The sequence below is a fragment of the Pistacia vera genome, unplaced genomic scaffold (assembly GCF_008641045.1).
Source record: "Pistacia vera cultivar Batoury unplaced genomic scaffold, PisVer_v2 Contig685, whole genome shotgun sequence".
NCBI classification, from domain to species: domain Eukaryota; kingdom Viridiplantae; phylum Streptophyta; class Magnoliopsida; order Sapindales; family Anacardiaceae; genus Pistacia; species Pistacia vera.
This window is the reverse complement of record NW_022196540.1, coordinates 79,975-106,549: the sequence shown is the minus strand read 5'-3', so window position 1 is coordinate 106,549 and position 26,575 is coordinate 79,975. Positions and strand designations below refer to the sequence as shown.

The following is a 26,575-nucleotide window of genomic DNA, read 5'->3' as shown; positions in this document are numbered from 1 at the left end:
TTGAACATTAAATTAAATATATGACAAATATTTTCTAATATATTGTAACACCCACATCAAGGTACGTAATTTAATTTACGCCCTAGTACCCTTAGTTGGATTTCTTTGAGGTTACCTTAGACAAATGTGAAGAAAACTCCTTAAAACTTCATTAGGGGTAAAATGATTTTTTCACTCATAATTAGATGAAAAAGGAGGGAGTGAAAGGAAGCAAGATTGTAGAGTCATTAAATACTATGATAGCCTTACCATATAATCTGTGTCCTTAGTTAGATTAATATTGTGGCTACAGATAGTTCTAGAATGGCCACCATATGTGATCATAAAGTCCTCACAATTAAGATTTAAGACATTTAATTCCCTAGGTTCACTACTCTAAATAGATCTGCTCTGAAATTGGCAGACAAACTGATAAGGCTCATAAAAAGATATCTTGAAAATCTTGCTTGTTGTCAGGGGAGCTTGACAATTGTAAACTTTGGGAAAGGATAAGTCTGATGGATGTCTTTAATGTTGGAAGAGATAAATTTGACAAATTGCTTTTGGTTCTGACAAGTACAAGTCTTGAAGTCTTGATATTTTGCAGAGATGCTTCCTTCAAGTGATAAAGTTAGTTGGAGAAAAATCTTGACTGCGCCGAAACTTTTGAGTCTTGAGATTTGAAATTATTGCAGAAGCTACATGATAAAAACTTGAACATCTTCATAAAGACAGTCTTAAAAAAGTCTTGTAAATGTTGANTTTCGACTTCTCCATTCTATCAACATTAACAAAACAAGAACACAACGGAAATATATTAACAACAAATTTCAACAAAACAAAAATTTCACATTCAAGCATTCTTCAAAAAAATATAAAATACGAAAACACATTAAGGGGTTAAATATTCAGTCCATAGAAAAAACATAACTTTTATCAGCTACTAAATATAAAAGACTACAATCAATCTTCCAAAACTATAAAAGCATCAAACAAATATTTAATCCCCACTCTCAAAATGCAATGTCGATCAAACAAAACTTACAATATCACATAAACCACATTTAAGAATTGAAACTAATAAAAAAACGAAAGAAAGTATTCTGAGAAACATTATTTATAGAGATGTTGTTTCTACAGTGAAAGAAACCTCCAAACAAACACTACAATCGTAGTCGAGCGAAACGGTGACAATACAAAAAAACAAAGCAAACGAGGAGATGAAAATGATGAAAGGAAAATTGAAAAAAAAAAAAAAAAAAACTAACTAAATATTAACCCAATTTTCAATCAAAACAGTTGGACTGTTGGTTCAAAATTAATGGTCCGGTTCACAAAAAATTACAATTTAATATTTACCTTAAATGTATAATAACCCAATTTAAAAGCAAAGCTTCTAGAGGCCTTGGTTTAACATTAATTGTTCGGTTCACAAAACATTTCAATCTAATATTACTTATTTGGATTAAATGGGTATACATTGACATGTAATATTCATATGAAATTATTATTCTTAATTTCTTAATTATTTATTACTTTAATTATTAATTGAACATTAAATTAAATATATGACAAATATTTTCTAATATATTATTTTAGTCAATCTTAGAATACTATTTATATTGTATAATATCCAAATTATGTCAATATATTTTGTAATTTGTAACTAACATAATTAGGAGATTCAATTGATCAATTTCTATCTATCGTAGGTATCAATAGAATGAGATTGTTGGTTCAACATATTAATTATCTGGTTCACATAACATTTCAATTTAATATTACTTATTTGGATTAAATGGGTATACATTGACATGTAATATTTATATGAAATTACTATTCTTAATTTTTTATTATTTATTACTTTAATTATTAAATGAACATTAAATTAAATACTATGACAAATATTTTCTAATCTATTATTTTAGTCAATCTTAGGATACTCATTATATTGTTTAATATCCAAATTATATCAGTATATTCTACAATTTGTAACTAACATAATTAGGAGATTTAATAGATTATTTCCGGCCTATACAATATATGTACCACTATAGTAGATATCAACCAATTGAACATTCAATTATTTAAATAAAAGTGGTGTCAAAACCAATTTTATAAGCTACCTAAGCAACACACGTGCCATTCAACTAGTTGATTTGTTGAATTAGCATTGTGAGTGCAATGAAGTAAATCAATTTAAGTTATAATAAAGAAATGTTAAATAATTATACTAATGAATAACCCCTGTTTGGTACCCTTTTCAAACCCTATCATATCTTATTCTATTATCCTATTCAATTTAGTGAAATGCATATTTGTTTTAATATTGACTATTCAATTCAAAATCCAATCATATTCTATTTAACTCAAAACATTTAACCATTATTTTTCTCAATAAAAGTTTATAAATGAACAAAAACACCCTCACCCATCCAACTAATTGTTGGCAGTCGACCACCACTGTTGGACGGTGGCTGAAAATCATCGAATTGGTGAACGACCAACTGGATCTGGCCGGTCGTACGTTGATTTAGCTGTCAAGCCAAGTTTAGCCAGATTTTTTGTTGTACATTTGGTTATTTCCAACCAGATTAGCGTACGACCGGTTAGATCCAGCCGATCGTGTGCAATTCTGACGACTTTCAACCCCTGTTTAGCGATGGTAGCCGGCTACCGACAATTAGTTGGATGGGTGTGAATGTTTTTGTTAATTTATAAACTTTTTTTTGAGGGGGGTTAGCTAAATTAACAAATATAAGGGGTTACAAAATACTCTAAATATTTTCAGAAAATATTTTTAAAAAATGTATCAAACTAGTTCTCAAATCTCATCCTATTTGCTTAAATCCTATTTAGAATAGAATAGTAATCTAAAAAGTTAAAAACTTTTTCCATTAAAATTAAGTGTAAACAAATCTTCAGGGGTAGATTTTCAAAATTTCCCATCTGATTCTCGCCTTACCCAAGATATCCCTTTCTTGTAAGTTTGTAGCAGTGTTTCAGGGGTAAAAATGTTAATTGCCCTCTGTAATGGTATCTTGATTCCTAGTTTTGATATTCTTGAAGAGTTGAGGTGGACTATAATGTAATTAACCATCCTGAAAACCCTACTCAGCCCTTCCTCTTCAATGCAAAACCCTAAAATTTTATTTGAATAACACAGAACTTGTCTTTGCCGACAATCATCAATAATTTGATTCGAATTCCTCATCATTGCTCAATGGATCCCTCTGGCAACAGCACCAATCGACAACGTTCCCAATCTGTTGAAATCGTTTCGAAACCCAGATCAATCCCGAAACGGTTCGTGAAGAACCAAATCCCAGACTCCATCCTCAACGATCAATCCCTAAATGCCGCCATCGCACTCCTCCCTCACAACTACAATTTCGAAATTCACAAGTGCGTGTGGCGTGTCCGTTCCACGGCAGCGAAGCGCGTGGCTCTTCAGCTTCCAGAAGGTTTACTAATGTACTCTCTTATTCTCTCCGACATCTTCACTTCCTTTGCTGACGTCACCCACTGCTTCATTCTGGGTGACGTCACCTACGGCGCGTGTTGCGTTGATGACCTCTCCGCTGCCGCGTTAAACGCGGATCTTCTAATCCACTACGGCCACAGCTGCCTCGTCCCCGTTGATTATACCAAAATCCCCTGCCTCTACGTGTTCGTCGAGATCAAAATCGAAGTCAACCATCTGATTGACACCGTTAGACTCAACATCCATAACCCTAACGGCGTTAAAATTATATTGGCAGGCACAATACAATTCGCGTCGGCAATTAGGGTTGCTAAATCAGAACTAGAAAGACACGGATTTACAGTTATGATTCCGCAATCGAAACCGTTATCGGCTGGTGAAGTTCTAGGTTGTACTGCCCCTAAAGTTTCAGTTCCTGAATCGGAATTGGATTTGGAATGCATTGTGGTGTTTATCTCAGACGGTCGCTTCCATCTGGAGGCGTTTATGATAGCGAATCCAAGGATTAAAGCATTTAGATATGATCCCTATATGGGGAAGTTGTTTCTGGAGGAGTATGATCACAAGGGTATGAGAGAGACGAGAAAACGGGCAATTGAAAAGGCGAAGGAGGTGAAAAGTTGGGGCATTGTTTTGGGGACATTGGGGAGGCAAGGGAATCCAAGGATTTTGGAGAAGTTGCAGAAGAGGATTGGTGAGAAAGGGTTTGATTACGTTGTCGTTTTGATGTCGGAGATTAGTCCAGGGAGGGTTGCCTTGTTCGAAGACTCTGTGGATGCTTGGATTCAAATAGCTTGTCCTAGATTGTCTATTGATTGGGGTGATGCCTTTGGAAAGCCGCTTTTAACTGTCTTTGAAGCTGAGATTGCACTCGGGGTTATCCCCGGATGGTGGGAAAGAAGCTTGTTAGTGAATTCAGGTTGTGGTAAAGATGATTCGTGTTGTGGGAGTGCAAATGGGGATGAAAAATGTTGTAAAGAGGAAGTTCTTGGCGGAGATTATCCCATGGATTATTATGCACAGGATGGTGGGGAGTGGAATTCCTCATATGCAAAGAAGTTGTCTCGCCCTATGCGGAGAAATTTTACAGAAACTGTTGCTGGTTCTTGATGTGTAGTTGGCAAAGAAATACAATGGTTGTACATCAAAATTAGTTGATCAAAGTGAGAAAACTCTTACTGTATATATTCAATTCTGCATTGCTTTTTTTTTTTTTTAATATCAATTGTTATTTATTAGTTAGATATGTACATTATACTGTTCTGATTGCAATATAGAAACGGTACATCATTTTTCTAGATGGGGTATTTATTGTATAGGAAGACAATGAAAATGCTCATCCATGGTGTTTTACACTGTTTAGCTTCCTTTAATTCGTATTGTATACTGTCATAATTGTTGTATTTCTTAGCTTCTAAGATTTTCAGGAGGTGGTTTACCCTCATTATTCATAACATTTCGTAATTTAGATGTCTTTTTAGGATGTTTATGCATACTTTCAATCTATATAAACATCATGTTGAATACATGTGAGAATATCTCTATACCTGCACTTCAGAATGCTCAGGTTTTTCTCATCTAGAATGTTGCAAATGAATTAGAAATGTTCTGTAACATAGCATTGTTATAGTTGACTGTGCTGGTTTTAAAATTAGGGCTTAATTGTTTGAAGAGTAAAGTCCCGATAGGAAGCTTGGAAAAAAGAGAAATGGCTGTCGCTTTTAGTGAAGGTTGGGGAGTGAAAAAGCTTCTTGCATCGCTTGGGAAGTCAATATTTGCAATAGAAAGTGACATGGGATTTTGGTAATGTTGGCTGTCAAAAATCCTCTTCTGGTCTTTATATAGGTGAAGCACACATATTGTCCCAAGATCTCAACAGTTTAGTGGTTGCTTCATTCATTGTAGGGGTAAGTTTATTGATGGAATTTGGGGATTTCCCCATATTTGAATGAGGGATATCTTTTAGTCAAGCTTTTACTATATATCATGCATCAGCTACTGTTCCGATAGTTATTGCAGAGATACCCAAATTGGAAACGAGTAAACTCAATCGCAGGATTTTGTGTTATTATCGATGAGGAGTAAGAGTAGGAAGAGAAGTATTAATGAAATCTTGTCTTCAATTGTTTTCTTGGTTGATGGAGTCCCCAAAGCAAGTCGAGGAGACCAAGCCTTTGCAATAGTAATGATGTGATAACAAAGAATAACAACACATGGATTATTTAACATGATTAAGGCTTGAAGTCAAATTCCATTGTTTAGTTTGGCTTTATTTGACATTTCTTTTTTTCTTTTTCTATTTTATCTCTGTATTTTCAGAATGACAAAAAATCACATTAGAAGAGAGGAAATTATTATTCCCTTCACAAAAAGAAATCAATATCCTGACATAATGAGATTAAGATTTGGAATTATATTGAGCAAGAATATTGCTAAATACAATTTCTCATAATTAAGAAATTACTTGTTATCTTATTCCACAGAGCACCAATATTATACAGCATGATGTCTTCTTCACTTGTCATCTTCCAATTCCATGGTTGAAGAATTTCAGTCTCAAGCTACAGTTTATGGCCTTCCAGTTTTGACACTGCACAACACAAGATTCTTTAACTCACCTCACCGTCAAAATTGGACTTCAACAACTGATTTAAAATTACATAAAAGCTTACGTGGATGAGTCTGGATCGCACTTAATCTGGCACTTGCGGTCACAACGCTGCATAAGCCTTGCTGCAAACAACAAGGGAAAAGGTTCAAGTTCAGATCTTAATTTTACAAAAAAATAGATAATAAAACTTACAGTCTTTTTGAACACAGGCGGTGGAACAAGCGTCGTAGCAGTCGGCAGCGGAGGGTTGGACACTCTCAAAATGGGAAAAGATGAAAACAATAATCATCACAACAACTATTATCTTCTTCATTGTTATTGTGTAAGCTTCTTTTGTATCTCTCTCTCTCTCTTTTATTTCTATTTATAGAGAAATTAAAAAGCTTCAAGTGGGTTGTTGAAGGAGTAAGAGTCACAGCCGCATGGTCACTCGCAAGTTTTCGAGGGAACCAGCCGCCCATATCACCGTATTTAATTGACCGATTGACCCTTGACCAACGCCATTATTATTATCAATTAGGAAAATAATACAGTCACCGAAAATAGCACATCGAATTCATACACCGAATGACGTAGTGAAATCTTGACCGTTGATTAATTATAAATTTAGTCACCGAAAGTAGCACACCAAATTCATGCACTTAATGACGTGATAAAATCTTGGTCGTTGATTAATTATAAATTAATATTAATCGACGATCAGGATTGTGTCACATTATTCAATGCATGAATTTGATTCACTATTTTTTATGACTGTAGCATTATTCTATAAATTAACGGCTTCCCACCATGTGTTCCCGTTAGATGAAATTTATTAAGGGCCGAAATCATTTTCCCATCATATTTTAACGAAACGATTTTTCCACCCCTAATTTCAGAAACTATCAAACTTAAGATGAGAAAAGTGTCCACTAAAGCTTGAGGTAAATACTCAATTGACTCTCAGTTATGTACTTTTAATCACAATTCAAAACATTTTAATTTTTCACTACCAAAATAATCACTCGAACTAGCTGCCGTTTATATATTTCCTTACCTCATACTGAATCTTTTATGTAAAGTCTAAACTGCCGCTAATTAAAGAATTTGAAAAAAAAATATAAAAATTAAATTAAATTTTAAGTACCATTTAATAGACTTGGCAAAACGGGTGGGTGGGTCGGGTTCGGGTCGGGTCTTCACGGGTACGAACCGTATACAGGTCCAAAATATTGGACCCGTACCCTATCCTATGCTAGTACGGGTGGACCTGCGGGTGCCCCTTTTTTCTCTCTCTAGGTTTTAAATTTTACATTTCACCGCCAATAGTTTTCAATTACGACAGTTATACCCCCAAAATTCTTGCAGTTTTAATTTTTTACATTTACACCCCCAAAATCAACTACTCTAAATTCAGTTCAATTTAGAATATAAAAAAATAGGAACCAAAATAAACAAATAACACATAAACAAACACAATAAGTCAATAACATATAATACAAAACTATAAATACCAATCAAAATAAACAAATACATAATCACTAATAATAATATAAATAAATAAATACAACAATCAAGTCAATAACATATAATACAAAATTACAAATACCAACCAAAATAAACAAATATATAATCACTAATAAACATAAACAAACATAATAAGTCAATAATGTAAAAAACAAAACTACAAATACCAATTAAAATAAATAAATACATAATCAAATGTTCAACAAAAAACATTCTTGAGCAACAAATGTTCATCCCACAATGGGAGTGATAGAGTCTCTTGATTCCAGAGTCCCGAGATTAGTTAATGGCATATCAAGATCATCATCCGAATCATCATTCACATCATCATCTACAAAACAATGATCAACTACAAATATTAATAAATGTAAATAATAAAATATATGAAATATTATGTTAACATGTTACCTGTAAACTCATATCCATATAGCCAAGTCTGAGTGCATATCAAAGATTCTGCATTTTTAGGTCGAAGTGAGCTTCAATATTTGTTGAGCACTTTACTGTCAATACTAAAAGCAGACTCTAAAGCAACAGATGTTATTGGTATTGCCATGATATCACGAGCCATCATGGCAAGTACCGGATAACAATCACAATTGTTCTTCCAATGATCAAGGATATCCAAATTCTGATATTAGACCAAAAATCTTCCAGAGAGTTGGCTACTGGAGGAGATTCTAACGTATGGGGACCGGCTCCCATTACTAGTTCTTCGGGTATTAGATGGTTTGTGACCTTTGTAGACGACTCGCATGACTTGGCTTTATTTGATGAAGAATAAACATGATGTGTTTGGCATTTTTCAGTCTTTTCACAGCATGATAAAGACGCAATTCTCTGCTAAACTTCAGATTCTTCGATCCGACAACGGAGGGGAATATGTCAATAATGAATTTCAAGAATACTTCCGGACACATGGCCTTCATCATGAGACTACATGTTCTCAAACACCGCAACAGAATGGTATCGCGGAACGAGGGAAAGAAAGAATTCAATAGCTACCCTCATAGGTTTCACACAAGCTCTCGTTCTGCTGCGTGGTGGCAGGACCGATAGGGGATTGGCTCCGGATGTAGATAGGGTCAAATCCGCAGGGGTTATGCAAATACATAGGCCCCTTCCCTTCTCTTTTGGATGAATGGGGTGGTTTTGAAGGCGCTTTCCGATCTACGGTCCCCCGGAGCGAAAGGTTAGGCAGGTAGTATGGGCCCTCTGACTTCCAGCTATGTGTTGTGCGGCTCCCACGAAGCGAATGAAGGGAAGCTCGAAGAGCTTACGGGTGAGCTTACGCTTACTCTCAGCCTCTTTTATTGGTAGGCGGGCGGGCTAACCCCCTACTTAAGGGAAAGAAAGAGGGATAAGCAATAAGCACAATCAATCACACTAGTTAGAGTTATACATGTTACTAGAAAGAGGGGCACGGAGACTAGTTTGAATTGAATAAGTACTGCTGCTGGCTAGCTTTTGCCAACTGGTATGAAGACTGGTGGGAATTCAACTACTGGGACTGCTACTACGGATGAATCCTCCAATTCAAAAACACTTCCAGGTAGAAGGAAAGAAACTTCCACTCCAACTTCAACTGTATGGTGACGCGATCAAACTTCATCTCTTCCAAATAAAGATCTAATTCAGATTTCTTAGTGGAAATAAAATCACTTTTGTAGTTGTCAAAATCTTGCATCATTTAAATAGTTAAGTGTCAAAAGTTAAAATTAAACAATAAACAATACTTTATTTATCATAAAAATATAAAAACTAAAAAGTATAGTAACTTACAGAAGAATTATCTATACGCTTACCAAGAGTAGGACCACTCGCAGGAGAAACAACTAAAGGTAAGACATGAACTTCTTTGGAATATTGAGCCTCGTAAGCTTGAAAAAGCTTTTGCAAGTTATTCTTAACAACCTCCAACTTTCGTATGACAGTAGTTAAATCATAAACTTTCTTGAAAGCATACTCCACAAATTGAAACTTGGGACATGAGTCAAGAATAGTTGCAATCATCAACACAAGACTATAAGAATCCCAATATTTTGCAAATTTTGGCATCATTTGTTCTGCTATGCTCCTAACAACTTCATCCTCACTCATCCTCTTTTCAATTCCGTTACTCGTCCTCTTTTCAATTAAACGCAATTGAATTTCCCACACATATTTCAGGTACAAGTTTGCTGTAGGATATTTGGAACCCGAGAATAAAGTCGTAATATCATAAAATGGTTCCAAGAACTTGCATATCCTCAGCCCCCTATCCCATTCGTCATCTGATGGACAAAATTTATAACTGAGATCTATTATTGATAAAGCCACAAACACATGACGATATATTAACGCTGTTTCAAGCATTAAAAATGTCGAATTATATCTAGTGGAAACATCCAATCTCAACCCCATTGAACTTTTCACTCCCATTTGTACAACAAGTTCTCCAAACTTGATTCTTCTAGCCTCAGTTGCCTTAATATATTTCACACTATCTCGAATCTTATTTAAAGCAACACTAGTAGCTTTTAACCTTTCTTGAACAATAAGATTCAAGATATGTGCAGAACATTGCACATGGAAAAATTCACCCCTACATAACAAAACATTCTGCACACAAAGCTGGTTCCTCAAGATATCCTCCATCCTATCATTACTACTTGCATTATCCAAAGTAATTGAGAAAACTTTCTTTTCAATTCCCCACTCTTGCAAGAAATTCATAATATTATCTGCCAAAACAACCCTTGAGTGTGGAGGAGGAATATGGCAAAAGTTCAGTATTTTACTTTGTAACTCCCAATCCTCATCTATATAATGAGCTATCAAAGAAATATATCCCGCAGTTGTACTAGAAGTCCAAACATCAGAAGTTAAGCATATTGTACTAGTAAGCCTCCCTAGTTCAAGCTTAGTTTTTTGCTTCATCCTTTCATATATTTTTAAGCAATCCACCTTAGCGGTGTTCCTAGAAAAATGCTTAAGCTCCTTACACACATACGAAAAGACTCTTATAGTTCCTTTATTCTCCACATATGAATATGGATAATTATGTTGAATAATTGATAAGGCCATGTATTCACGATAAGCCTTTTGACAAATCTTTCTACTTTGCATTCTATGATTATGATCAATCAATAATTGTTCTACATCATGGTTGCCACGTTTTGGACAATCTCCCATATGACGCTTCAAATTTTTAGTCCCATGTGTGGCACTATCATATGCATAAGTTTTATAGCATTCCTTACACCTAGCCTTCTCATTCTTATTTTTATCAACATATGTCTCAAAGTAATTCTAAACTTCTGATGTTTTACGTTTATTTCTAGAACTAGTTGCAGGAATACTAAAATTAGAAAGAGGTGGCATTACCCTAGAAGTATCGTCACTTGCTCTCACGTTAACCATATCTGTATCTATAGTTTTAAAATCCGCCATGTCAATGCTTGAGACTACCAAAAAAAAAAAAAAAAAAATATATATATATATTAGTGATGTATGATATAATATAAGATTTAATAATTTAACATGATTCGTAAAGTCTGTGTCTATGGACAAGAGAAAAATCCAAAATATAGAAAAATTATACCACTTGGATGTTGACCTGTTGTGCAATTTTGATGGGTGTATAAGCTGGTAATCTTTAGATATAGATCAGCTTAAACAAAAACATCAAATTGTACTTATCATTAGAGAAAAATCTATTAAGAATGAATAAAGCTGCTATAAAGAGAAGCATTGCACCACAAAAAATTATTGTGCTTTGAAATGTACACAAGAGATTAGGCCAAATTTGCTGAATGACTTCTACAACATGTAACGGAACAAGGACAAGACTGATCAAAGAAATATGAGATCTCTTGCATTTGAGTAAGTCTTTTAAATGTTTATGAGTTCCTTTAATGTATTCAATATTATGGACAACCACTTCAATATGAGATCTCTTGCATTTGAGAGAGTCTTTCAGATGTCTTATGAGTTTCTACCATGTATTCAATATTAAGGACACCCAATTCCTGACAGAGAAAGCAATAGATAAAATTTATTTAGAGTATTGGTCTCGGATCTCCAATCAAATTACTTTTGAAAGATAGATCAAACTTGGCCTTAGTCATTCGAATTCAGCTTAAGTAGCAAATAGTCTTTATCATCCATAATCCAAAAGAAATTGAACTTTGATAAGAACAAAAGGTGATGTTATCTTTACATACAAGTTGTGCAAAACAATATATAGGTGATGGAATTCATTACAAAATGACCAGCCTAACTAGATGGTAAATTGCTAATCAATAACTAGAATTATTTACTAAATTTTGGGTTATATAAATAAAGGGTTGTAACCAAACCACATCTATACATATATTGCCCCATCATTCACAATAACCAGGGAGTGACTTTTTTTCTTTCTTTTATTTTTTATCAGAAACAATAAAAATATAAATTAAGAAGAGATTGGGGTAGGTAAATCCGAGGACTAGAGATCCACAAAGATATCAAAAAAATGATGAGATGAACAAATCTATTCAAGACACTGACTAATGTTCGCTTCCCTGAGTGAAAACAACCTATACAAAGCTAGCCCAAAACCAACTCCCAATTAAGATGAATAAAGAAAAATGAGAAGTCCTTAAATTCCGTTGAAACTTAAGCCCAAATAATTAGCAAGAACACAAAAAAAAAAACTAATTAGCAATTTAAACTAATTAGCAAGAGCCAAGAACACAGAAAAAAAAACAAGGGATTTTTGACTTCACAAAAAGTCTCTAAATAAATCTGCGCAAAAACAAAGCCCTAAAACATGATTTACAGTAAGAAATCATAAGTAAATTGGAAACTTGAACAATTAGTCCATAGACTTTACCAACAAGAGATACCGGCAGCCTTAACTTGGAGGAGCAAAATAGAAGCAGGAGCCTGCTAGGAGGGTTCTTCACTCTTCACTCTTTGGATAATCTCCATGAAGCTCTTATCCTGAAGACAAATCGAGAATGAGTGAGTATGACAGAGTGAGTGTGTGATGGTGGAGGTGTGATGGACTCAAAATACAATCTTTGGTAAACAGTAAAAACTCACCGATCTGCAATGGTGGAGGTGTGAGAGAGGAGATGTTGATGGCGACAGTGACAATGGGAGACAGTGAGAGAGGAGAGTTGCGACGGTGAAAGATAGGAGATGGCGAGTGGTGAGGCGACTGTGAGAGAGAGGAGATGGCGCAGTGAGAGAGAGAACTAAGGAGATGGTGAGTTGTGACGGTGAGAGAGAGGAGAGGAGACGAGAGATGGCAACGGTGGGAACTGGGAATCTGGGATGAGAAGGAGATGAGAGTTAGAGTCGAAGTGATTCACAAATTTAGGGATTTCATTTTCAAATCCCTTTTTTCTCTCTTTTTTTTTTTTTTAACAATAAACAGGTACCCGCGGGCAACCGCAGGTTTATCCGTATAACCCATTGATAATACGAGCCGGGCCGGGTACGGGTCCAGAAAAATGGGTCCAATACATTAGACCCTATATTTTTTACCCGGGTACGGGTCGACCTGCGGGGTCTAGACCCGTTTTGCCAGGTCTAGCTATATTGAAAGTTTTCTTTCCTTTTTATTTGTTTTGGTTCTTGTAGGCTATGTGTGCAACTTGCACGTAAAGTGTATTATTATTATTGTTGTGTGTGATTTTTCCATCAAGTTCGGAGAAGTCAGAATTCTGTGAGGTTATAGTCCGACTTAGAATCAGTTTGTCTCAAACGATTGTCCGACCCAGCATAAGCTCATTGAGATATATCTTGTCCCAGCATAAGCTAGTTACAACCAATCTCGACAGTTGTTCAAGTAGATCATAGATGAACTTAGATCCCAGATATTTCTGAAGGGATCAAACTGACAACAATAATGGCGCAATCTTAGCAATCAATCGCGAGAATATCGGAGTTGCATTCCAATCTTGTTTGTATTTCTTTTAATTTTGCTCTTTCCTTTGTATAAAACTTGTGTATAAACCTCTTCCATCGATAGAAAATGGGTTAGCAATTTGTTCTAGGAATGATACTACATTCTTGTAAGTTCTCAAAGCAAATAAGAAAAACAGTGAACGTAGGCTCAAGATCATAACTTGCCGAACCACTTTAAAAACCTTTTGTTTCATTTACATTACTACATTTACTTTTATACAATTGCTGGTTATCATTAATCACGCACACCCCCATTCCAATTTCACCAAGATCAATCAGATCACTCTGGTTGGTATATATCTTGCATCAACCATTACTATTATTATTATTTTTTTTTATAGTTAATTTCTTTTAGATAAGTTTTATGATTTATGAAGTAAAAAGGCAATATTACTTTTAATGAATTTGAAGAAAATAAAATATTCAAAATTAAACAACTTATTTATTATTATACCCTTTTAATACTTTATTACTAAAATTATTAATACATATTTAATTAAAAAAGTTAAGCTAGTCAAATGGGTCAAACAATTTAAAGACTTAACGTGAGCACGGTCTGCTATAAAATGGGTTATGAATTGGTTGACCCACTAATGACCTGAATGAGTCAGTCAATTACACTAAATCCAAACCTATTTTTAACTAATTAATTCAAGTTACGTTAGTAGGCCTGAGTCCCATTTTGTTAGGGATAAAATAAACCCAAAATTCCTACAAATTTAGAAGAGGTGTTACAAAAATTAACTGGAGTTTGAAGACTTTATTAAAGGGTAAGTTATAAGGTATTGATAGAGAATGATGAATAAAAAAATTAGGTTTTATTGCTCATTATTAAGAGCCGTATAGTAGAAAATTTAAGGTTGAATAAAAATCTCCTAATCCTCAATATTACAAATACAGTGACTGCTTCACAATAATTCAACTTCACTTTTCTGATGGCTTTTATGTTCGTCCTTGTGATTTTAAGGTAAGATTCTGTGCACACTCTATTGTTTTTGTGCCCATCTTTTTATATATACAATATTCTTATTGTTTGAATTTGTATACATGTAATGTGGAGAAAATTTATATGATTTTAATTTCATAATACTCTTTATTTTAGATTCCCTGTGATTGATTTGTGCCTAATTAATAACTTAGTTTTGCTTCTAATCATATTTTTAAGTATATAAATCGTGATTATATTTAGCAAATTTAATATAGAGTTTTTTTTGTTAAGAAATATAGGGTTATTTTGTTTTATTGTTTATTAAGGGTAGAATAGTCTTTTCATTATTTCCTTTGTTTAGCCTATATATAGTCTCTTTGTATTTAGGTTAAATCATTCTTTTGTATTTGATTACATTATGCAGTATCAATGAAACCCTAGCCTCCTCTTTTTCTTATTTCTTTGGATTGTTTAACATGGTATCAGAGCTAAGTTTCACGGGACGAGGCTTAATCTTAAACACAGCTTACGTGGATTCAACTCCATTTAGTTTCTTTTTGGAGTGACCGTACAATTTTGAAAGGGTATTCGTTCAGTTTCTGCAATCTGGTATTTCGTTTTCCTTTCTTTTGCATTCTGGTTTTCCTTGCTTTTTTATTATGGCTATTGAAAGAGACAATTCGCTTCAGTCTGTGAGTGTGAGGTTAGATGGAAAGAATTATTCGTATTGGAGTTATGTGATGAGAAATTTTCTTAAGGGTAAAAAGATGTGGGGATATGTTAGTGGAACTTCTATGAAACCGAGGAATACTGATGAGGGTTATGCTGCTTTGATAAACGCCTGGGAAGCAAACAATGCAAAAATTATTACTTGGATTAACAATTCTGTTGAGCATTACATAGGTACACAGTTGGCGAAGTATGAGACAACAAAGGAGGTTTGGGATCATCTGCAAATGTTATTTACTCAATCAAATTTTGCAAAGCAGTATCAATTGCAGAATGATATACGAGCTCTTGGCTCTTACAGAATCTGTAGAATTAAAGGCATGTGGTGCTTATATTGCTCGTAGAGAGCAGCAACGGTTGGTACAGTTTTTAATGGCACTTCGCATGGATTTTGAAGGACTTAAAGGTTCAATTTCGCATCGTTCTCCACTTCCTTCTGTTGACTCAATTGTCAGTGAGTTTTTGGCTGAAGAAACACGTCTTAAGTCTTATTCTGAAAAAGGGAATTTTTTCTACTTTACTCCTTCTATGTTAGCAGTACCTTCTAAGCCACTCTTTAATAATTAAAATAAGTCTTACACAAGGGTTGCCTTCGACGAGTGCAGTTTCTGTAAGTAGAAAGGTCATTGGAAGGCTTAGTGTCCTAAGTTGAGATAGCAGAATCAATCGCAGCAGCAATCTCAAGCTTGAAAGCCTGGCAACCAGTCACAATCTAATGCTCATAGACCACCTCAAGGTTACAAACCACCACAGTCTAATACTACAGCAGTAGTTTCATCAGGTCCTTTCACTGATCCTAGTACTCTGGCTGAACAATTTCAGAAGTTTCTCTCCTTACAGCCACAAGCTATGTCTACTTCTTCTTCCGTAGGTCAATTCCCTCATAGTTCTTCAGGTATATCACATTCTGTATGGGTCTTGGATTCTGGTGCTTCACATCACATGTCTCCAGATTCTTCATCTTTTGCTTTTGTGTCTCCTTCGTCTTCTATTCTTGTCATGACCATTGATGGCACTCTTATGCCTTTAGCAGGTGTTGGTTCAGTTGTCACACCTCACTTGTCTCTCCCTAATGTTTATCATATTCCGAAACTCACATTAAATCTTGCTTCTTTGGTCAGTTATGTGATTCTGGTAATTTAATCACCTTTTCCTCTTCTTCTTGTTATGTGCAGGATCTGCAGTCTCAGAAGCTGATTGGGATAGGCCGTAGGAAGGGGGGACTATATATTTTGGATGAGTTAAAAGTGTCAGTTGCTGCCGCTACTAGTGTTGATGTTGCTACTACTAGTGTTGATTTGTCTTCTTTTCATTTGAGTCATTCTTCTTCTAGTTTTTATTTATGGCATTCTCCTTTAGGTCATGTTTCGTCTTCTCGTTTGAGATTTTTGGCCTCCACAAGGGTTTTAGGAAATTTACAAACTTGTGATATTTCTGATTGTAGTGGCTGTAAACTGGCAAAATTTTCAGCTTCACATTTTAATCAAAGTATTTCTGTTTCTTCTTCTCCATTTGATTTGATTCATTCTGATGTATGTGGACCTTCTCCTATTGCCACAAAAGGAGGGTCTCGATATTATGTTTCTTTTATTGATGATCATACTAGTTATTGTTGGGTTTATTTAATGAAACATCGTTCTGAATTCTTTGAGATATATACAGCCTTTCGAGCTTTTGTCAAAACTCAACATTCTGCTATTATCAAATGTTTTATGTGTGATTTGGGTGGGGAATACACTTCTAATAAATTTTGTGAGTTGTTTGCCTTAGATGGAACAGTTCACCAAACTTCATGTACAGATACTCCTGAGGAAATTGGTGTTGCTGAAAGAAAACATAGGCATATTGTTGAAATTGCTCATTCTCTCTTGTTGTCTACTTTTATTCCTAGTGTGTTTTGGGGTGAAGCTGTTCTTACTGCTGTAGGTTTGATTAATACAATTCCATCTTCTCATATTTCAGGTTTTTCTCCTTTCGAAAAGTTGTATAGGTATGCCCCTGATTATTCTTTCTTTAGAGTTTTTGGTTGTACTTGTTTCGTTCTTCATCCTCATGTAGAACACAGCAAGTTATCCTCTCGATCTGCTATTTGTGTCTTTCTTGGTTATGGTAAAGGTAAAAAAGGGTATTGTTGTTTTGATCCAATTACTCAGAAATTTTATATGTCTCGTCATGTTGTTTTTCTTGAGCATATACCTTTCTTTTCTATTCCATCCACTACTCATAACTTGACTAGATCTGATCTTATTCGTATTGATCCTTTTTCTGAGGATTCTGATAGTTTGGCATCTCAGGTTCCTAGTACTTCAAATACCCCTTCTCATGTTCTTACCCCGTTACCTTTACATTATGCTCGACCAATTCGTACTAATCATTTTGCAGGTACTGACACTTTACTCTCCAGCACACCTGAAGCTCCCTCTTCTCCTATGGTCCCTCAGGCTTCATCTAAGATTGTGGATCCACCTCTACGTCAATCTATACGCATTCGTAAGTCACAAAGTTACCAGATTTTGCTTATTCTTGTTATTCTTCATATTTTACTTCCTTTTTAGCTTCTATTCATTGTCTCTCTAAGCCATCTTCCTACAAAGAGGCAATTCTTGATCCTCTTTGGCAGCAAGCTATAGATGAAGAACTTTCTACTTTGCATAAGACAGGTACTTGGGATTTGGTTCCTTTACCTCCTAGTAAGAGTATTGTTGGTTGTCATTAAGTGTATAAGATGAAGACTAATTCTGATGGATCTATTGAGCGATACAAAGCTAGGTTGGTTGCAAAAGGGTACTCTCAACAGTATGGTATGGATTATGAGGAGATATTTGCTCCTGTTGCAAAAATGACTACTATTCATACTCTTATTGCAGTAGCTTCGGTTCGTCAGTGGCATATCTCTCAACTTGATATTAAAAATGCCTTCTTGAATGGAGATCTTCAAGAAGAAGTTTATATGGCACCCCCTCCTGGTGTTTCACATGATTTTGGGTATGTTTGCAAGCTCAAGAAAGCGTTATATGGTCTTCAACAAGTACCTTGTGCTTGGTTTGAGAAATTTTCTGTTGTGATCTCTTCCCTTGGATTTGCTTCTAGTAGTCATGATTCTGCTCTTTTTGTTAAGTGCACTGATGCAGGTCGTATCATTCTGTCTTTATATGTTGATGACATTATTATTATTGTTGATGATATTGATGGTATTTCAGTTTTGAAGACAAAGTTAGCTAAATAGTTTGAAATGAAGGATTTGGGTTCTCTACGATATTTCTTCGGTATTGAGGTAGCCTACTCACCTAGAGGTTATCTTCTTTCTCAATCGAAATATGTTGCAGATATTCTTAAGTGGGCTAGACTTACTGATAATAAGACTGTAGATACTCCGATTGAGGTTAACGCAAAGTATTCTTCTTATGATGGTTTACCTTTGCTAGATCCTACTTTATACCGTACTATTGTTGGGAGCTTGGTATATCTCACTCTTACTCATCCAGATATTGCATATGTTGTTCATGTTGTTAGTCAGTTTGTTGCTTCTCCTACTGCAGTTCATTGGGTAGCTGTTCTTCGTATTTTGCAGTATCTTCGGGGTACAGTCTTTCAGAGACTTTTACTTCCATCCACCTCTTTCTTGAAGCTGCGTACATACTTTGATGCTAATCATGACAGTGATCCCACAGATCACAAGTCTGTTACTGGTTTCTGTATATTTTTGGGTGATTCTCTTATTTCTTGGAAGAGCAAGAAACAATCTATTGTTTCTCAATCTTCAACCGAAGCAGAATATCATGCTATGGCATCTACTACCAAAGAGATTGTTTGGTTACATTGGTTACTTGCAGATATGGGAGTTTCTCTTTCTCATCCCACTCCTATGTATTGTGACAACCAGAGTTCTATTCAGATTGCTCACAACTCGGTTTTTCATGAATGAACTAAGCACATTGAGATCGATTGTCACCTTACTCGTCATCATCTCAAGCATGGAACCATTACCTTGCCCTTTGTTTCTTCTTCTTTGCAGATTGAAAATTTCTTTACAAAGTCGAATTCTATTTCCAGTTTTCGTTTTCTAGTTAGCAAACTCTCGATGCTTGTAGCCGCTGCATCGTGAGTTTGAGGGGAGATGTTAAGAAATATAGGGTTATTTTGTTTTCTTGTTTATTAAAGGTAGGATAGTCTTTTTATTATTTCCTTTGTTTAGCTTATTTATAGTCTCTTTGTATTTAGGTTAAATCATTCTTTTGTATCTGATTGCATTATGCAGTATCAATGAAACCCTAGCCTCCTCGTTTTCTTATTTCTTTGGATTGTTCAACATTTTTAGGGTTTTCAACAAGAAGTCTCCTATTCTTGTAATGTGCTTGCATTTTATTTTTCTTTCAACAGATACAAATTCCAGGAATATGGAAGAAAATCAACCTCAAATTCTTACAAAAAGAAGAAAAGAGTTTTATCTGCCTCAAGTTATTTAATATATATATTCATAAGGCTTCCTACAAAATCTTTGGTGAGATTTAAAAGTCTGTGCAAGCGCTGGTGTGATATGATTTCGAACTCCAGTTTTGCAGAGCCCCATCTTCAACAGTGGATGTCAAAAATTATGATGGTTAGTACCCATAAGGCGGGGTCCTGAGTATGAATACTATACATACAAATTGAGTGAGGAAGGGCAAAGAGTAATCAAATTAGCCTCTTTGTCCTTCGAAAAAAACACTTTACTTTCCCAGGCATGTTTTAATAGTTTAACACTACTTCAACATTACTCTTATCCAACCAGGCTGTATGTTTATGATGTCATTAGTCGTCGAAAGAAGTTACTTCCTCGCATAGAACGATTAAATCTCTGTCTATCACATCCCATGTTTCTAACGAATGTGGATCTACCATCTTGTCAAATAAGTAGATTTCTCTTGGGCTAAAAAAACTTAATGGAGCTCAAAACAATATATGCAAGATTAGACCTATTACATAAACTATTAGTGGTTTATGATGCATTAAGCGAGAAATATAAGGTAATGGTGTTTGCGACTTGCGGTGAACTTAATGTACTTACTCATTGCTATATTTATTCGTTGAGTGTGGAAAACGAATTCAGGGGTTTGGAAAATCGATTATAGAGGCAGTCAAAACTTCATCTTCTACAGCGAATAATGAAGAATTTTTCCCCAATTGTTCCGAAAGGAATACTATATTGGATAGCTGAAAGTGTTGTAGAATTTAAGGGCTTTTTTGTAAAGCCAATGAACATTGTAATAGAAGAATTCATAGAAATCATACAGGTTTCAACCTCGTGGACGGACAAGATGCAGTTGTTGGAGATGAAAGGATCAGTTTGCCGGATAAATCCAGCTTTTGATACTAAGTTAGACAAATACCAAAGAGTAAAAGCATATCTAATCAACACTTAAAAGTTCTTTCTAAACTGGCGACGACATATGATCACACATGCAAAGCCTAACTTCGAAAAAAAGACGGAATCCTTATCTGACTTCTCATAATATTCATATAACATCTGAAGTTGAAACTTTATCACAAAAAGGAATTCCATGTTTATTACCCACTTCAGCTATACACATGTAATCAGCTCCAGATTTGACCTAATTACATGAAAATCCTAACTTGCAAAAATAGACAGGAACCCTTCTCTGGATTCTCAAAATCTTCATATACCCTTCAATACTCATCTAAAGTTTCAAACTTAATCAGTACCACTTCAAGTAAACAGCTCAACCTCTCAATGAAACTTTAAAATCAAGAACCTGTCTATGGTTTGAATACCTGAATGCCGACCTAATTATTTGCAAACAATAACTGGAAATGCGGAGCTCACAATTTTCAGAATCTTCATAAACTAAACACTCATCTAAGGTTTTCTTAAATAATAATTTTCCCTTTCAAGTTTCTCAAATAACAATTTACTCCTCTATCAAGTGTTGATAGAAATAAAACACCTAATAGTTTTACATTTTTTTTTTTTTAAATCAATTGTAATTTCTATATAATGCAAATATAGTTTAAGACTTCTAATATATTAGTAGTCTTGGAAAAATAACACAAAAGAACAATTTTTTTTTTTTTTTTTGGATTAATTATATTACTCATCTCAAAATATATTTCAAATTTCATATTTTGTGTTACCATGTGTAACAATGACATATAAATAAAGTGTCAATGCATTAAATGATATATCAATACCATATATAATGACAAAACATTTGAGATGTGAAATTTGGGATAAATTTTGGTATAAATATTATTGCTCTTTTTGGAATTTGAGTTATAAAAGAATGGGTTTTTAATTTAAATTGGTATAGGTTTCAGGATTTGGGTTAATTGTTATAGGCCCCCGAAATTATGATTATCTTGGGTCAATCCATGAGAATGTAAGGTTGTATCCTTTGGGTTGGGCCAAAATAGTTACTTGTAAGGCCCAATTGTTTATTAAGTGTAGATGTGATCAGCTTCTAATGTTAAAATTGCAAGTAACCAAGTTTGAAGGATTTTTTTTAATTATTTTTTTAATAATAATGTTAAACGTACAAAGAAATCGTATAAATATTTTTATACAGTGTGATTGAAAAAAGTTAAACTTATCATATTCACAAAAAGATTTCTTTATATTATATGTTTAGTATTATTCTTTTTTTTTTTTAAATAAAAGAATATAAAAAAACCAAAAATTTCCCAAAATTATAAATTGAACTAACAAATTCAACCTCCATATCATAAAACCTCACTTCATCCCTTAAATAATTATGTAAAAAATTTTTAGTCAATTATTAATGTAATTAAATAATTATATTAAAAAGTTTGAAAATTTTTAAATTCATATAAATTAATTGATCGTTATGTAAACTATGACTCGACCCAACTTTGATGTAAATGGTTGTAATTGGGTTTTTACTCACTCTCGACTTTGTCCCTTCATGCGTTAAGTAGTAATGCTTATGTTAATGTAAGTGAAATTACCCATACACAAGCAAATGACGTTTTTTTTATTTTTTAATACAAGGATATATCTCCTCTCCTCAACATGACTTTTGGAATTGACTACCTTATGTGGGTAATTGAAGTAATATAAAAAAGAGACAAATATCGAACAAGTGTTCTACCCAAGACTCATTTATACCATTTAAATTTAAGACTCTCACAACAACGAACAATAAAACTCACATAAATGTAAATAAGTATAACAAAGAGATAAAACTCATTTTGCAATTGACTCTTTATGGGTTGGGTACTACCTTTTTTATACGTAGGTAAAACCGTGCACACTCAAGCAAAAGCACTTTCATTTTTTTGGTAAGATATGTCTATTTTGATGTTGAAACGGATAATCCAATTAATGTCATTAATTAAAGTAGGACAAAGAGACAACCATCAAACAAATGTTCGATTCCACAACACATGTATATATAATTTAAATTTAAGACTTATACATCAATTGTCACGCCCCCTCCCGTGTAATCCTTGTCCCATTGGATCCGGGAGCTCTGAGGGACCCAAGAACTCGAGAGGAAGGTGAATAAATCACAAAGTCATTTATAAAATTCGTTTATTATAACATAAGTTAAGGAAAACAGTTATCCATATATGTACAAATAGTCTTTGGAAATGTAAAGACAAAAAGTCAGTTACAAAATAGAGTATCAGAGTACACTAAATGAACACACATCATGAGGTAGAACACACATCTGTAGGCCAACCTAGAGCGTACAAATAGCTCCGCATGAACGTTGTAGTTAACCTGCTGGTTGGGGGGGTGGGGGTGGTATTGATGAAATCATAAAACAATGAGCTAGAAAGCCTAGTGAGTGGTTAATATATTTATAAAGAAAATACTGGTAAGGGAAAATATATTTCATGTAAAAGCTTGATGAATGTCACACAACTACCAATCCATATATATACTCATACTCACCACTACCATACTAGTACCCAGGGGACCTGGACCACAACTCTAATGTATAAGTCCCTAATACAGACAATCCACTAGGCCACCCACAGTCTATCCTCGGGGTGGAACCATCCACGGTCTATCATCGGGATGGCCGAAATCATCCTGGAATAGCCATACTCAACCTATTGTCTATCCTCGGAGTGTCATGATATGGCATCCCATCACAAAATCTCGCGCACAGTCTATCCTCAAGGCGTCAATATCAAAGTTCCACTCACGGTCTATCCTTAGGGTGCTAAACTGCCTAGAGCTCGTCAGGCACCCGTCCTGTCCCGATAGGATGGTCTAAGCTTGTCATCGTTCAATAGTATGGGCTATCTCTATGCATGCATGAGGTTAGATAATATCGCTAGCTGAAGTCTGGAGGGGATGGGTACTACCAAAAGGTGGTCTCCGATCCAATTCATCCAACGCAATCATATATATATATATACACACACACACACACGCACACACAAATAGATATAACCAGGTAATGTATAATTAAAACCCACGTGTGAAAGCGGATGCAGTGTTCGTGATGTTGAAAAATATGCATCAAGTAAAATATCCATTTACTCCCCATATTTATTAGCCATTTTTTGACCTCTAACTTTTAAATCTTTACAGTTTACCCCCTATCTATATGACAGGTTTCAAAAGTTACAAATTACCCCTAAATGCTTCGCCACAGCTAGGAAATTCTTCGCCGCAGCGAAGTTCTCTCAAAGGCTCCTAGAACATTCTAGAAGCTACCTTGTCGTGGCGAGAACCCGATTTTTTTCAAATCTGGGTTTCCTCTCCACCCAGCCGCGTTTTCTCTCACCCTTTTCTCTTCTTCTCAATTTTCCACGCCTTAATTACACTACAACACACCCATGTGCATGCAATAAATCATCCTAAACATACAATACACACAAAACACCCCATTTCGGGATCTCCATGATCCCACAATTCAACCCATAAATCCAACTCTCTCGCTACAACTCTCAACTCCTCCACAACTCACACAAACAAACCAACCCTTTTAAAATGGTTGGATTTTCTATTCAACTACACCAATGTCACACATATAATGCATCCATGATCAATACACAAAATGATTTTTCCAAAATATGATTTTGATGCAATATTTATAATATTCCACTCACCAATTGTTCCTCCTTAGCTTGGGTACTTGGATCCTTGCTCCTCTTCACCTATTGTCCCCAAATCAACCCACCATTAGTTACTCTTTAATATTTAAGGTAGAAAAATAGAAAATGTTGAAGTTTAGGATGGAATGCATGCATGAACTACACTTACCTTGGACAAATTGTTTTTTTTTTTTTTGGGGGGGGGGGGGGGGTGGGGGTGGGGGTGGGATTTTCCTTATTTTCTCCCCCTTCTCTTCCTCTCTTCTCCTTTTTCTTCCTCTTCTGCTGAAATTTTTTTTTTTTTTGGCCCAAAATGAAAGAACTCTAACTAACTCTTTTATACTAATTGAAAATTTTCAATTTAGTCCTCCATCTTTTCGGTTGTGACCTCGTTCAAAGTTTCAATTTCTTACACTTTGCCCCCTAATTTACAAAGAAAACTTCTTAATGAAATTAACAAAAATTATGGGGTATCACATCAATGTCGGACAATCGAACTCACACTAAAATGTACATAAAATTTACAATTTATACCGTAATCAACCTGCCCCTAACAATGGGTCAACAACCCTAGGGGAAAGCAAATAGATTAATTTTATTTTGTCGCCTTTATTAATTTGAAGAGTTTCATAAAAGTGATATTGAAAGTTTGACCCTTCTCTAAAGAACCCTTTCAAATGTCGCTATTTATCCTGAAAACCCAACAATTTAAAGTGCTTTTTGTGTTTTACTTTCTCCGCCATTAAAGTAACGAAAGTAATTAATTAAAAAGAAACCAATCAAACAAGAAAGAGAAAAACACAAAGAAGACATACACAACTGTTTATTATAATTAACAAGATTTGATATCTAGGGTTTCAAGATGGCCACGTACGGACAATAAAGCCTCAAAAAATTTGAAAAAAAAAAATATTAAAGCCCTAATTAATTAATTAACAATCCCATGCAAATTGGTCTATGACACTAAGGTTACTATACATTCCACAAGGCATTACTGTTGACTCCACAAACTCAAAATCAAAATCAGATCTCTCAAATGATGTGCTCATGTTGTTGTTTTGCCCATTATGTTTCTCAATTTCAACTTCGTTGATCACATTCTGAGGCTGAGGCTGAATCTCCATTGTTGTTTCATTATTCCAAATGCAATTCTCATCAATGAGGTCGAACCCACTTGGATTTAATGGAGAAGAAGACACAGCAGGGACATTTTGGGGATGATTTTGGCCTTCCATTGTCCAAAACATATTAAGGTTTTGGAACTCATGAGAGGTAGTCATTATATTTGGTAGGTTTGAGATTTCATGCAATGATAAAGAATTGGGGAAAATGTTATTATCAACGAGAAATGGTGATTTCAAGTTCATGGCCTCCACGGAAGGATTATTATTATCTTTCATTTGTGAATTTAGGAGGAACATTGGAGGAAGAAGCTGCTTCTTCTTGTTGTTGTTGTTGCATGCTACAATATTGTTGGAAGTATTGTTATGAAAAAATTGAGAAGGAGAGAGGAGATTGTGAGTGTTGGGATCAATCCCTTGAGCAAGAAGTTTCTTTTTAATGCATGAGTTCCAAAAATTCTTGACCTCGTTGTCAGTTCTTCCAGGCAAATGCTTCGCTATTTGCGCCCATCTGTTGCCAAGAATTCTATGAACATCGATGATAGTTCTCTCTTCTTGCTCAGTAAATGAACCCCTTTTCAGATCTGGTCTCAAGTAGTTTATCCATCTCAATCTGCAACTCTTCCCGCATCTCTGTAACCCTACAAATTATTCATAACAAAAATTAAAATAACCAAATTAAGAAACCAAGAACTTAACACTACAGGAATTCTGGCCTACTCTGACGCAACAATTTCGCAGCTACAATGAAAACCTGCGTCACAAGAGTCCCATGCCAACGCCTGAGAGAGCTCGAGGCTCCCTTGTCGTAGCAAATCTACCACGAGTGGCGATGCTAATAAACTTATCTATATATGTTTGATAAGAATTTTTACCTGCGAGCTTGGGAATAGAACTCCAAGAGCCATGGCCATGGGTGGTGATATATTTGATAAGCTTCTCATCTTCTTCAGGAGACCACAGGCCTCTCTTTACTTTCTGTTTGCTGCAGCAGTGATGCACCATTTTAATGTTCCTTAACCTCTAGCTCGATGATGATCAGTGATATTATCAAATAAAGCTCACCGTTTAGTGCGCTAGGTACTTGTTTATATAGATGTATAAATTCCTCCAAATTTGGAAATATAAACATCTTTTAATTTGTCTGCATTATACATGTATGATAGGGAAATGTAGAGAGAGATAGAGAGAAGAAGAAGAAAAATGCTTGA

General features: G+C 34.9%; 3 protein-coding genes across 3 annotated transcripts; 1 reads left to right on the top strand and 2 right to left on the bottom strand.

Moving 5' to 3' along the window:
* The first annotated feature begins 3,202 nt into the window (after positions 1 to 3,202).
* On the top strand, positions 3,203 to 5,202 carry LOC116113575 (2-(3-amino-3-carboxypropyl)histidine synthase subunit 1-like). Its single transcript, XM_031399722.1, has 2 exons — positions 3,203 to 4,626; positions 5,119 to 5,202. Exon 1 carries the CDS (start codon positions 3,203 to 3,205, stop codon positions 4,571 to 4,573), a length of 1,371 nt encoding a protein of 456 aa, XP_031255582.1. The 3' UTR covers positions 4,574 to 4,626; positions 5,119 to 5,202.
* A 4,139-nt stretch (positions 5,203 to 9,341) lies between these two features.
* LOC116113574 (zinc finger BED domain-containing protein RICESLEEPER 2-like) lies at positions 9,342 to 10,217 on the bottom strand. The gene has a single exon (XM_031399721.1). It carries the CDS (start codon positions 10,215 to 10,217, stop codon positions 9,342 to 9,344), a length of 876 nt encoding a protein of 291 aa, XP_031255581.1.
* A 14,958-nt stretch (positions 10,218 to 25,175) lies between these two features.
* Positions 25,176 to 26,369, bottom strand: LOC116113573 (myb-related protein 308-like). The gene is made up of 2 exons (XM_031399720.1): positions 26,240 to 26,369; positions 25,176 to 26,005 (listed from the first exon to the last, which is right to left on the bottom strand). The coding sequence occupies exons 1-2, from the start codon at positions 26,367 to 26,369 to the stop codon at positions 25,176 to 25,178; spliced, it is 960 nt and encodes a 319-aa protein (XP_031255580.1).
* Between the last annotated feature and the right edge of the window lie 206 nt (positions 26,370 to 26,575).